Source organism: Gambusia affinis, linkage group LG18, assembly GCF_019740435.1.
Source record: "Gambusia affinis linkage group LG18, SWU_Gaff_1.0, whole genome shotgun sequence".
In the NCBI taxonomy this organism is placed as follows: domain Eukaryota; kingdom Metazoa; phylum Chordata; class Actinopteri; order Cyprinodontiformes; family Poeciliidae; genus Gambusia; species Gambusia affinis.
In genome coordinates this window covers 2,949,039-2,963,250 of record NC_057885.1, presented here as the reverse complement: position 1 = coordinate 2,963,250, position 14,212 = coordinate 2,949,039, and the positions used below count along the sequence as shown (strand labels likewise).

Sequence of the window (14,212 nt, the reverse complement as noted above, 5' to 3'; positions counted from 1 at the left end):
GTGAGCTGGTGGGAGAGATTTTACAGTCAGCAGACATGGAAGCAGGAGATTGTTATTCAAACTACTTAGCAGATAAAGTCAAAGAATTTCAATTCATGAAACTCCTCCGCCTTGATTTTCAAGAACCAGGCTAAGCTGGAGCTAAGAGGAGTTCAACAGATCAGTTTAAGTCACGCCGCTCTACACTGACTGGCCATAACACAGAAAAAATTATTTCATGAACAGGAACCATAAAATACACATTTAATTATCTGCATTGTCTGTTACACCTTTGTACTTTAGGGATTTAATGGCATTTAATAAATTAATTAAATTATCCATCCATCCATCCATCAATTTTCAAACACCCTTGTCCCTAGTGGGGTCGTAGTGCCTATCTCTAGCTAACGTTCCGGGCGAGAGGCGGGGTACACCCTACAGGTCGCCAGTCTGTCGCAGGGCAACACAGACAAACAACCACATTCACACCTAGTGAGAGAGACCAATTAACCTAACAGTTAATGTGTGGGAGGAAGCCGGAGTACTCGGAGAGAACCCACGCATGCACAGGGAGAACATGCAAACTCGGTGCAGAAAAACCCCGGGCCGGGAATCGAACACAGGATCTTCTTGCTGCTAGGCAACAGTGCAACCAACTGCGCCACTGTGCAGCTCTAATTAAATTATTTAAGTGTTTAATTAAATATTTATTTATTTAATGGTCCGTTTAATTAATGATCCAATGATTCATTTATTTAATTTTGTCGCTAGTGTAACGCTACCATAGATTAATTTTGCACAGGCAAGAAGGAAACCTTCTCAACTCCAAAGATACATAAACAGGCAAAGCAACCAGCAGCCATTAGCAAGTCCCCTGGTGTTCCAGGGTCTGATGTCTCTCTCAAATTCAGGTTTCTGAGATTCAGTTAAGACTAAAAATATTTCGTGTACATATTGAGGTTTAAACTAAGCTTTCAATTTACCGACACATTTCTTGCCTTGATTTCTTCCAGTCGCTGGAAATAATATTAATGTTTTTATTTAATAATACCTAAATCGGCTGATGTTTTGACTTCTCTCAAGATAGAGCAAAATGGATAGTGAAGCTGAGCAGAAACCGTCAAGAAATCAATGGATCGTTTTTTTTTAAATCCCTTTCAACAAGAACATGCCTATTTTTGGCAGCTTGACATACAATCAGTGTTTTTAATGGCCCCAGAAGATTACTATGCAGTTACTGTTAAAAAGATCAATATTTAGTTTCCAGGCGAGTTGAGAAACCCACTATTTATGGTTGTTTGTTCACATATGGATGGTTGTTTTAATTTGTAAAAAAACAACAACAAAGAAACATTTTAAACAAATACTGGTTTAAAATTCAATAAGATAAGCGGTTTCTCTCCGCATGCGCACATAGAAACGCGTTGGAGCGAGCATCCAGGTCCCACATCCTGGTACTTTGAGCGTTGTCAAGGCTGCTCCAGGCTGAACACGGCTGGCGGACAGTAGCTGCGGTGGCCTGGCCCTATTCTGTCCAAACAGCGGTCGTATAAAGTGTCCCGGAAAGTTAGGTGTAGCTGGAAGGTAACAGACATGCATGTTTCAGTCCCTTACTATTGTAATCTTGCTGCTTTTCCTTGTTAGCCTGCTCCTTTTTCCTCCATGTTTAGACGCAGCACACACAGACTGGCGCCCCCTCCGTTAGGACAACAGGCGGAAGATGTTGTCCATTGTGCCGCTGAGGGAGACAGGGATCCGGGCATGCTTTACGTGAAAATGTAGCCATGTATGTCACTAAGGGTTGGTATATGTTCCTTAACTGAGGTTATGTTTAGAAACGTGACCGCGCCTCAAACCAAACAATTACAAGTAAGGGATAAAGACTGTGTACAATGGGACTAATTTGCGATTGAAAAGGGACAGAGACTGTTTCCTTCCTGGTTACAGTAGCTAATACGTTTTCACACACTCGAATGCTTGGCATTAAACGGAAGAAAACATCTCGAAGTTCCCGTTAGACAATGTACAAAAGCGTCATGTATACTTTACAAACAAATGTTTTCCACAAATGATTTTGGAACAGATAGGTCATTTTAGTCATCTCCATTATCTCGTTATTTGGACAAAGCCTTCTTATGTGGTTTAAATAAATTAATAATATTATAGGAATAAAATAAAAAAAATTACCTGTGTGAACTAAAAATGTTATTTATGTTGGACTGTTCCATACACAGATTACAGCTGTAATCCCTAACCCTGACCCTCAGGGGCCACTGTCCTGTAGGTTTGAGATCTGTCCCTGCTCCAACACATCAGTCTTAAAAAGTTGTAACTTCTTTAGTATGCCATTCAGTTCAGGTTGGTTGAGGCAGCAAAAACATCTAAAACACATAGGACCAAGAACAGGGACCACTTCTTTAGAGCAGAATATGAAAAAATGCATAGAAAAACTATAGACTTGTGTCTGTAAAGTAGGAAGCAGTAAAGTGATCATTGAAAGCAAAGACCAAATAGAAATCACTTCTTGCTTTTATTGAAAGCTTTAAACACCAGTGTTTCTGTTTATTGTAGGAAAAATATTCTTAAAGAAACCCATCAGAACCAAATGTGTCATCCTGTTTAGATGTTTTTAAGATGCATTCCACCCCATGCTTCACCTGTTATCAAAACTAGTGTCAGTGGTAGTTGGTTGTCTTTAATTGACATTTTTGGCCTCCGACACTCTGTTGGTAAAATGTTGGCTTGCTCTCCCTTAAAGTATTAATTTAGATAGTTGAATTCTGTTGAAATGTATGTGATTTTATTTCATCAAACAAAGTTGTTCTCCACTTTGTTTCAATGCAACAGTGCGTGGTTTTTGGATCTGTAACAATTGCTTTATTGTTCTATGTGCAATTATGGAACAAGTTAGTGGTCCACGACTACACAAGTCCAACACCATGCAAGACAGTTGGAACAAGCGTTTTTTGCCGATATACTAATGCAGTGTGAAATGTTTTCCTCTACTGCGTAATCCTTCTTATTCTATACCAATGGACTTTAATTATTTTTAAAGGATTTTACAACCTCTATTGGCTTGGTGAGTAAAAGGAACTACTGTTTTTGTAAGATTATTGTATTTTAAATAACATTTGTTCCAAAACCTCCAGACAAACAAAAATCCAGACTTGTTGCTTTTTTTACAATGCTCACATTTGCTGAACAGCAGGTAATCAATTCTCTGAATAAGCAACACCTGGCTGCTAAATGCCCTCATAATTAATAACAAAACTGCCAGATAAGCTTTGTTTTATTTATGGTTATCTTTATAGATTTGCTGTATTGTTCTATAATCTGTCCTGTGTAGCTAGTTTTTTGTTGATATTAAGAATTTTTAAGGCCCAGGGATGAGCAGGTATGACAACTTGTTGTGATAGGTTCAAAATTGACAACTCGCATCATCCATCCATCCATCCATCCATTTTCTTACACCCTTCGTCCCAAATGGGGTCGGGAGGGTTGCTGGTGTCTATCTCCAGCTGCGTCCTGGGCGAGAGGCGGGTTCACCCTGGAGTATAATGTTATCCGAACAAAAGCTTTACAATGAAATCTTACTGACATTGATAAGTAGAAAAACCTTTTTGCTGGCTTGTATTAGGTTTCACAGACTTGTCTAACATTTTCTGTATGTAATATCTTTAGAAAAACATTCGCTACACACTTTTTGTTTAGACAAAGTTATCATGCTCATCCAGGAAAATACAATTAAACAGGATGTACATGTTTGATGCTCAATAAATTTAAAATATTTGCGAGGTTTAATGCAAAAATGCATCTAAAGGTTGTGTTATTTCCCCTAGGTACTGCTGTATGCCAGTGCAATGCCATCTGCTCAGCAGCATCTCCTGGGAGTTAACCACCCTGAGTCTCTACTGAGGAACTCAACTGATTTACTGTGACAAAGATAAATCTTGCTGTTAGATGAGAACTAATGGGCTATCCAAGCTAACGATAGCATGCCATCTCAGAAAGGTAAAGGTTGTCCAGCATCCCATCGCTATCGGCCAGCCTCCGAATATGATGATGCCACACTTGCCCAAAAGAGAGAATATTGGAGAAATAAGAAAAGAGAGCAGAGGGCCCGACTGTCTGAACAGAGAAAAAAGTCAACACAAGACAGCAGTGAGGAAAAGCTCTCATACGTGTATGTCTCTGCAGGGGTCAATACCAATTTGTCAGACCCCTTGGCTGCCTTGTCCTCTCCTTTGCTAAGTAACGATGTCTCATATAGTTCTTTATCAAAGATTGAAAGGACAGTTGAACAAAGTTCAACAAAGGCCCCTAAAAAACAGGAGCGGCATCAGGCAATGACCGTTAACAAGGTCCTGCGTAACTTGCAGCCAGCATCATGCTCCATTTTGGCTACAGCAGCTGAGGGTGGCTCGGTCACAGTGAAACGTCCAACAACCAAAAGTCTTAGGAATCTGGTTACCTCATCCAAAAGCAGCGGAACCGAACTGAACACCAGTTCATCAGTGCCTCCAGTCAGAGTAACCCCTTTTACCAGCAGCAGCTCCACAAAAACAGAACCCAAGCCATGTGGATCTATGCAGGACTCACCACTCCCAAACACAACATCAGAGGCACAAGTGGCATTGAATGGCCTCCAGGTGTTGCCTTGTGTAACAAGAGATACAAGGCATGCAGCTTTATGTGGCCCTATTATTAATAAAACAGAGGGCCAAAGAACACACACAACACCTCAAAATGGACTAAAGAGTGCCTTGGTCACTATAAAAAGGGCTACATGTTTTGGCATTACACCAGCTCCCATGGAATCGGAGGAGGAGAGAGCAGCCAAGCGAAGAGAGCACTGGAGAATCAAAAAACGAGAGCAGAGAGCAAAGCTGGCAGCTAAGACCACAAAAGTCAGAGAAAGGCCACAAAACGGAGACGGGCTATCGGCACAGAAAACAATACTTGTGGCCAACTCAACTCTGACCTCTCAGTCGTTTCTGAGAGGTGCAAGCCAGAAGCGGTATCCAGTTCGGGTTAAAGTGCCGTACACAGCAGTTAGTTTGGAGACTGAAAACCTGCAAAGTGGGTTAGCTGTCCCTGACCTGCAAACAAAGCAGATAAAAGTGCAGAATCCACATGGGCATAAGATGGAACAGACAGTCAGAACATTTAATACAACCGCAGTAAGGAAGCCAGCAGAATCACAGAGAAAACTAACTTATATGCATCATTCTAACATTACCCAAGAGACTTCATCATGTAAAACACTTCGACAAAGGTCCGTCGAATCACAGAAAAATTTCCTGAATCAGAGAAATCTAAGGAATAAACCTTTCTTGACAGCTGCAGGGTTTCGTACCAGAGATATCCCCACAATGGACACTAATGACACACCAGAGCAAATACTAGCCAAGCGGAGAGAGTACTGGCGGAATAAGAAGCGTGAACAGCGAGCTAAGCTTTCACTGGAGAAGAAGATTCGACTAAAGGAGAAGGACTCTTTGACACGCCGAGTAAAACGTTACCAACAAATCCTTGAAGAAATGAGAAAGGCAAGAGCCTTGGCGCATTCAACTGAAAAGACCCCTACACTCGCATCTGAGGCCATTGGGGGGTTCATCAAAGAGGATGGGACTCTGACAATTAACATACCTCAGAGTGCAAAATATCAAAGTATAGTTGGAGACAAAAGTGAAGAAAAAGTCCATGACATTTCTAAGAAGATGCAGCCAACGTCACAAACTGATATGAACTGGAGAAGTGTTTCCCCATGTAGGGTAAATCGACCTTCACCTCTAACTCGCTCGTCTCAAGGTAAAACTGCTTTTTCTTTTGTGCAGACAGTCAACAAAACTTCTAAATTAATTGCTGTCAAACCACAATCTCACCTTGACATAACTAGTTCCAGTTCAAAGCCAAGCAAAAGTGATCAGCAGCTCACACTAACTCATCTCCAGTCCCCTCATAACGCAGCCTCAGCCGCAGGGTCAAAGTTTGGTGGCTGTGTCATGAAAATGAGCATCTCAAGCCGTATGCCATCACTTCCACTGCTATCCGTGGGTCCAAAGCTGTCAGAAGAGGAGAGGATGGCAAAGAAGAGGGAATACTGGAGAACAAAGAAACGTGAGCAGCGAGCAGCTCGTGCTTCTCGACTGAAACACAGTATTTTCCAAGCAAGGACCAGTGGAGGGTTAGTGAGGAGGAGGGTTCATACACAAGAATTAAACACTGTGCAGCCGAGCACCAATCTTACTATCAGTGCGGAAAAAGCACAGCATTTTCCAAACAACACTGTGAGTGCTGTACCACATGCAAATGAAATAAAACAGGAGGGTGAGTCTGTGCCGGCAGCTGACCTAAATTCTCTACCAGATCGAGCCATCTGTCCAGACAAACCCCCGACCTCCCCACCTGCACCTCCAGAGCCGGAGCCTGAGATATCTCTCAATTCAGACAGCCAAGCCACCACTCTGCTGGCTGTAGCCTCTATGAAGAAACTTCTGGAGGAATCCCTCAGCTCAGTTTCAGAGAATCAAATCGAACAGGCTGGGGTGGCAACACAAACAACCGAAGATTCTTCAGAGCAGGACATAAAGCCTGTTTTATCACAGCTTCATTGTGAAAAGAATGACAAGGATTTATTACCTGCTTGCTTGACATCCCAAATTAAAAGCTTGCAGTCGGATAGTGATGTGCTGGAGGAAAAACACTTACCAAATCCCCAGCTCAGTGACGCAGTTCCATCGCTTTCTGCGTCAGGTGAGGTGGCGGACTCCGCCTGCGCTCAGTCAGCCCAGACGTCTTCAACACCTTTCATCACCACAACCTCATCATGTGTGACTCAGAGATCTTATAGCAGCAATTGGGCCCATCAAAGCTGCTGGTCTGAAGAGGAGCTACCGAAGCTCCATCACATCACAACTACATCACTGGATCCACCACAGCAGCATCAGCTTGACCAGCATAATCAGCAGAGTCACAACAGCTTTGTGCCACCTGCAGAAAGATTCTGCAGCATTATGACAAGGAAGAGCAGCTCAAACACCCTTCAGAAGAAGAGGGAATACTGGAAGCTGATGAAAAGGCAGCAGAGGGCGAGGTTAAAGGCCAGGCAGAAGGAGATTCTTTCAAAGAATGCCCAGGTGAGCCAACAGTCAACCTCTTGACCTGGATGTTAATTACAGTGTTACAATGCAAACTGTTCTGTAAGAGATTGTTGTTAGTACTTCCACTAACCAAGCTGACCAACAAGGTGTTAAAAAGTTAAAATTTACTGACAGAACTTCAATAGTTTTTGTTGTTTTTTTTATGTGGCAGGTCAACACAATGTAACATGTAACTGTAAAGTAGATGGAAAATGATATGATGATGCAGTTATGAAGAGTAAGGTATATTTAAAATATATATGTTGTTCAATATTGTAAAAAAAAAAAAAAAAAAACAAAAAAAAAATTGTCCCACCAAGAACACCAGCCAATTATTTCTTTCTTTATTCCTTATTTACTTCCTGAACTAATGTTTGCTCTTCCAGTGTTGCAACCCCTACAAATGTTTTTGTGTATGAAATGGAGCATTATTTCATACTCACTTTGACAATGAATCTGAACCAATTTTCTACATTATTTATGTTATCTATAGATCCAAATCCAAATATGGTTTTATGACTCAAATATAGGAGATTGCTTTGAGGTATTTTGTATTTTAAATATTTGGTAGGGGAAAAGTAAAGCTGATGCATAATGTGAACATTAAGCTTCTTATTTTTGAATCCTGATCTATTTCTGAATGACTCCTTGCTATATTGTCATTTAACAGCACATAAACTTTTAAATGCTGTCAGGTTTCTCTGGTTTTCAGAGATAAAAGAAACCTTTGTATGTTTTACATCTAAGACAGGGTTTCAATTTTGGTTCTCCAGCAAATGTTAAGGGCCATAAATTTAACTAAGAACAAACATTTTGATTTCCATTTTTCCATTTGCATTTGAGCTGGCTAGAAGTATCTTAGGATAAGAACATGAAAACAGTTGATTTCTGAGGTTGGCTCATTTCCAGCCTTGTAGGCAGGAACATCTACTCCCACTGAAACCTGAATCATTTCTCCACAGCTCCTGCTAGTGTTGGGCTCTCTGAAAACTATATCTACACTGTAAGTTCCTCTTGCTGAACACCTTTTTGTTTCTGTTATTTTCTATCTTTCAGAATGCAGGACTTGATATTAATATTAGTGAATGTGTAAATCCATCAAAGCCATCCTTCCAGTCCTGTTCGTCTGTCACATCAGTGCCTGCCATGAGCAGCGTCCCTGACGTCCTGGTTGGCTCATCGTGTAAGATTGAACAGTCACCTGACACACTCTGTGTTAAACCCCCCATCATCAGCAGAGAGGGAAACGTGAACGATGAACCTTCATCACATCTGACTGGCTTTCTTGGAGTTTCTTCACCTCACTGCCAAAAGTGGACACCCAGAGCCACAGAACCTGAGACAGCCTCTTCTCTTCCTACTCTGAAGCCCCCAGACAACCCTCTGACAAGCATCCACCTGCAGCCCATTGAACTTCCTGATAGACATCAAAACCCCATCCTTACTCCTATAAAAATCTCTTGTGCTCAACTTCAAAGTCCCTTAAATAAGGTGGAGTCTTCTGCCCAGGTAGCATCAAAATGCATCATGATGCCTCCAAAGTCCATCCCTGGGGAGTCTGAGGAGGACTTTCTGAAGAGAAAGCGAGAATACTGGAGGGTAAAAAAGAAGGAGCAAAGAGCAAAGAAGGCATTTCAGTACAAGGGGTGCACCCCAACGAGAGCCTCCAGCGGCGGCAGCAGCTCTGATCTGCCTGGTCAGGATCTACAGACGCTGACCACAGCTGTGGAGGTAAGACCAAAACTAAACGGTGTAGATCGTAAGGCTAGATCTTTATATGGATCCTTTCAATATTTCCTGATTTGAGCACATTTCCAAATATTTTTGCAACGGATTCAATTAATCAGTTTTTTGTCAAATTTTACTATAAAAAGTAGTCAAATCTTTTACAGATTTATGAAACGTAAAAAAAATAAATAAATCATGTTCTTGTGAAAGATCTTATGAATTGCTGCTAATTTTCCTCTCCTGTTTAATTTTTGTAGGTAGGTTGCCATCATCCTAATCTTTAGCTCCCTCCACAGATTATGTTTTTGATTCAGGTCGGGTCAGTGAAACATTAATATTACCTCCAGTGGAAAATTACAAAATCACAGGAGTATGCATAATATTTTTGGCTTAACTAACTGTAAAGGATGAGCCATACGAACATAAAGTAGAACATAATTATGATGTGGACAGAAAATATTACCGTAGCTGGAAAAGAGATGTTCATTGTTTAAAATTTCTGACAAATAGAAATCTAGCCCTAAATAAACTCCACTGCAACCATTTACTTCATAGTCACCGAGCTGGACAACTTTTTGGCCTACAGAAATCAGAAAGGTTTTATGTGGCATAGACAAGGGCTGATATGAAATTATGACAGTATTACAGCCTTAGGCAAAAATATTACAGTTTGGCAGTATCACAGTATTATGATTCCAATTAAGTCTAATCATAATTAGCGTTGTTAGTCTCACAACACATTTTGAGACTAAATAAGAAGAAAATAGTGATTGGGACTTATGCCATGGTGTGTTCCTGTTTTGTTTTTCCATGTACTTCCTCCAGGATTCCAGTCAGTGGGTAAACTCCTCTGATGCATCTGAAAACCTAATGAGGTGGGAATTTATGTAGCTTCTGTTTTTAGCATCGCCTCCATCAGCTCTACCTAATATAATCATCTTGTTTCGTCAGCATCCCAGTGGATCCCGACCCACCACCCTTTATGTACACCAACTGCCCAGCTCAGGTAGAAGGTAAATGATCATCTGTCAGTCTTTGCTCACCAATCTGTTCAGCATGGCACAACACAAAATTGTATTTAACTGTTATTTTTCAGGTGAGGCAGATATTTTGTTTGCTGATCATGCTGATGATAATGATGAGGAGGAGGATTCTATGTCAGATGCGGTCTGGAGAAACCGCTACCTCATGGACTATGATCCACTCAACCAGCTGCTGGTGTGCATGGTCTGTGGTGAGCTGCAGTACTCCCACAGCCTGGAGGGGGTGCAGGCCCACATCGACGAGGTGCACCCCCTCACCCTGAGGCTGGAACCCAGGGAGAAACAGAAGATCCTGGAGGCCTGGGACGAGCAGGTGTCGCAGCGGGAGCGCTTCTTCAGCAGCCAGCTGCAGCAACACTGTGGTGCTGCAGAAGGTACCCTGAGCCTGCTAACATGTCCTTCCTAGCTAACATCAAACTCTATACACTTCATATTCACTCAGCCATAGAGTCTTGGATAGCAGTAATTCAGTCTTCCTGTGCCAGAGATGAACACAACGCTTGGCAATCCTACAATCCCAAGATTCAATAAGTCCCATAAAATTATTTTGATGTGTGTTGTTAAATGTGTGCTTTTGAAAAAGGTGTGATCCAAAACATCTTGAAAGGACAAAAGTAGTGATTGTACATAAGACAGCTGTTGCTGCCAGTAGCAGGTTTTGTTACCTGTTCAGATCAGAATATATTCATGCGTAATAGTTAAACGTTATTTTCAAAGCAGATGCTCATAATTGAATCTTTACTAGTCACAAAGAGCATTTCAGTTTACCTGAATGCCTTCATCCTTTTAAACAGTGAGCATGTCAAATACACAGCCGTTTCTAGGATAAATTCAGCTCAGCTATAAGGCAACAGTTTACAACAAGACCATGTGGTCCATCTCAGGTCCGGTTGTTGGAATATATACAGCTGTACAAGAGATGAACAGACCACTGCTCTGAAGTCCATTGAAAACCTCACGGTTATTCTACCAAATCCCAATTTCTGAACTCTTCCTGATTTAAAACATCTGTATTGTGGTTTCTAAATGGATATGAACTTGTTTTCTTTGCATTATTTGAGTTCTGAAAGAGCTGCATCTTTTTTGTTATTTTGACCTTAACTCATATTCTGCAAATAAATACAAAACCTTTGCTTGGAATTTCAGCAAAAATGTAGTATTTTTATGAACTATAGACTACTCTATGTCAGTAGTTAATAAAATAAAAGAATGATGTTCATTTTACTCAAACATATAACTATAAACAGTGAAATAAAAAAACCCTGACCATTTTAAGTAATCTCTTATTTTTTCCATAGCTGTTTATATTTGCATCAGTCAGATTCACACCAACACATGTAGACAGATTCAGGGCTTAACATTATAACCATTGACAAACAAAGCGCATAACACTGAAATCGTAGAAATGTGTATCACAACTGAATGTGCTTATATATATTTATCAATCGATTCATCTGTATGTATGTGAATTTATCTTTAATAATTGATGCTTTTTGTCCTCAGTTTATATTTGAACAACACACAAAAATAACCTTTTCAAATAAATGTAATGACAGGATTCTGGACTTGTGTGACCTTCCTGAGATCATTGATCCTTTCTGATATATTGATTTTGTATGCAGTATGGCCACATGATTAATCTGTGAAATAAAGTGGTCGGGTTCTGGGGGATCAAATTATTTTTCCACTCACTGACATGTAACCCACTCTTTAACCCAGAACATTCATGGGTGTTAAAACTTTTTCACATCCTCTACCTGACTGATTCTCCTCTTGGGACTCAATAAATAGCTCAAGTTTCTTTGTTTTGTATTTTTCAGTTTAATCAAAGTCTTATTGATGATATTCTGACTCTTTTATGCTTTCTGACTTGTTTTTACAGAAACATACAGGAACTGATGTGTAAAGAAGATTGCTGCAGAGTTGACTGGAAACCAAGTCCAAAAGAGAAGATCATCTTTCTATTTCTTTTTATTTATTTCCACAAAGTCTTTTTTGCCACCACAGCACGCCCCACAAAGTCATTTTAAAAGAAAAGGCTAGGCTAGGTTGTGGATTCCTTGATTATATTTGGGAATAAAAGACCAACAGATTTACTGGGCTTGATTTGTTCCCACAGTTAAAACCTTATTGAATAATTCAGTTCTGGACACATTCCAGTCTTTGTGTGTTTTTTTTCCTTTCTTTCTCTGGATCCAGGTTCAGTTCGTGGCTGTCTCAAGTTGTGCAACTGTGTGTTGCACAACTTGTGTCCGTACCATGCTGCTCTTTAAAGCCCTTTACTGTATATTCTCCTGTTTTATTATTTGAGGCAGCTTTTTCTTCGGACTTCATCACCTGTGTGGAAATCTTTCTGCAGTACCTTCAGGGTTTTTTTTTCTTTCTTTTTTTATGTATGTAAATAAATACAAAGGTAGCTGTGAAAGGCCACATTTTTTAATGCTGTTTATTGTTAATATTATCTATAAACATTATTATTTGTTGATCTTTCTTAAACATAGTTGTTAGCTGAAGATGCATTATTCATACATACAGTTTCATGTTAGAGTAGGGCAGTCTCTCTCTCATTTGTAAGTATTGAATAAAGATTTTTCTGCATGAGTAGTAAATGAAGCATCGCAACTAAATATCAGAATACATTCCTGATGTTTGGTTTTATCTCCTCTTTGGTATGAAGCTTAACATTCTTCATGAACTTTCTGTTTAAGCACAAATTGAGAAAACTGAAGCACAGCTGTAACAGAGTGAGGGGCTGGACTTTACCTTGTTTTTTTCCACATTTGAATGTAACTTGATGACATGTTTACCTGTTGAAAAATCTTTAAATGCCTTTTCCAGTAATAAATTATTTCTACATTTTGGTTATTCAGTGCAGTTTTTTTTTATACACATCTTATTTAATAATTATTCTGATTAGACTTTAAAATAAAATCTTTTAATACTGTCTTCATAAAAATCCAGAAATAATCCAAGTCTGTTAGTTTAGAAATGTCTAAAATAAATAAAATGGAAAAGAAATATTAAAGATTCCTGCTCACTTCATTAACAGTAGTCAACCTAAACCATTAAAGCGGGATTGGTTTGTTTATTTTCTGGTTTTAACACCCAAGTTTAAAAACAAGTGACTTATTTTATGGTAGAACAAAGTATTTCATCTGAATTTGTCGAGGACCATGTTGTGTTTTCCCAGAGGTGATACCAAATGTCACTGTGTCTGAAATTCTAGAAGCTGAAACAAACCCATCAGGAACATTTTTATAAACGAGTTAGCACCATGGTGTTTATATAGTAGCCATCATCAGGCAGGATGAACAAATACATTTTCCGATAACTGAATCACCTCCTAAGTGAGTCAGGTTCTCCAGAGTTCTGCTCATGACCTCATTATTTGACTCCAGCGTGTTGAAGTAGAGACACATCTAACAGTTGCAGGAAACCGGCCCTCGAGGCCTGGACTTGCCCGCCCCTGTGCTGACCTATTACCTTTGTTCAGAGCTTGACAGTTTTGGTTTTCTGGACAAAGTGTTGACATCCAATTTACTTCTAATTTAGAAGTGGTTCAAAACAACTTTCCCACCTTGTCTACGCTTCTCCCTCCGCGATCTTTGTGTTCCTTAAACCAGTAGTGTTTAAAGTATTGGAGCTTTCCTTAGTTCATCACACCTGAATTAAATGATGGTTCATGAACAGAAACCTAAAGAACTTTGACATGCTGAGGTAGTTGGACCATTGGAATCAGCCATATTGGAGCAGAGACTCATTTAAAACTGCCAGGACGGCCCTTAAGGAGGGCAGCTGGACACTTCAGCTGTTTGATCAGATGGCTGACCTCCCTCAACAGAAAGTTTTTCAGCCAAGCAGAGGCCTGGTAAATAGCCATTCATTTGATTCAGGTGTGTTTAGAGTAGTTGCAGGATTGTAGCTCTTTTCTGCTGCACTTTGGAATCCCTGCCTTTCCAATCAATCTTCTATCTTTGTTGTCTGCTCCAACTGAACTCTACAAATAGAGAATATGCTGCACTGTGTTTAAAGAATCATTTTAGAGACCACTATTGTTCAATGCCTGAACTGACTAGAAAGAACAATGCAGCTGTAGACTTTACTTTTTGACATCCTGATTATATTGTTGACAGTGAATACTGTTGTTTCTGAAAAAGATAATTATACTCAGGATATGGTCTCTCTACTGTAAGGCAAACCTAGTCTGAAATTGTATCCAACACGTTTTGAGTTTAGAGTAAGAGATTTTTATAGGGATGCACTGATTGTAGCTTTCTGGATAATTTTTTTTTTTTGTCTCAAAGGAGGCAAAGTTGACAA

The 14,212-nt window shown here is 39.9% G+C and overlaps 1 protein-coding gene across 3 annotated transcripts; it reads left to right on the top strand.

The window, feature by feature from the left end:
* Positions 1 to 1,382: 1,382 nt before the first annotated feature.
* si:dkey-28a3.2 lies at positions 1,383 to 12,757 on the top strand. 3 transcript variants are annotated; one of them, XM_044097840.1, is made up of 8 exons: positions 1,383 to 1,563; positions 1,650 to 1,765; positions 3,819 to 7,118; positions 8,178 to 8,852; positions 9,675 to 9,724; positions 9,801 to 9,862; positions 9,946 to 10,266; positions 11,775 to 12,757. In XM_044097840.1, exons 3-8 carry the CDS (start codon positions 3,975 to 3,977, stop codon positions 11,789 to 11,791), a joined length of 4,269 nt encoding a protein of 1,422 aa, XP_043953775.1. In that variant the 5' UTR covers positions 1,383 to 1,563; positions 1,650 to 1,765; positions 3,819 to 3,974; the 3' UTR covers positions 11,792 to 12,757. The 3 variants fall into 3 exon arrangements, with proteins under 3 accessions (XP_043953775.1, XP_043953776.1, XP_043953774.1); XM_044097841.1 differs by having other exon boundaries at positions 1,650 to 1,779; XM_044097839.1 differs by lacking the exon at positions 11,775 to 12,757 and having other exon boundaries at positions 10,062 to 10,228.
* Positions 12,758 to 14,212: the final 1,455 nt, after the last annotated feature.

Excerpts from the sequence above, each read along its gene's own strand:
- si:dkey-28a3.2 (XM_044097840.1), top strand. The coding sequence starts at position 3,975 with ATGCCATCTCAGAAAGGTAAAGGTTGTCCAGCATCCCATCGCTATCGG. Across the intron at positions 8,853-9,674 it reads CGCTGACCACAGCTGTGGAG|GATTCCAGTCAGTGGGTAAA; the intron begins GTAAGACCAAAA and ends TACTTCCTCCAG. Across the intron at positions 9,863-9,945 it reads CTGCCCAGCTCAGGTAGAAG|GTGAGGCAGATATTTTGTTT; the intron begins GTAAATGATCAT and ends GTTATTTTTCAG.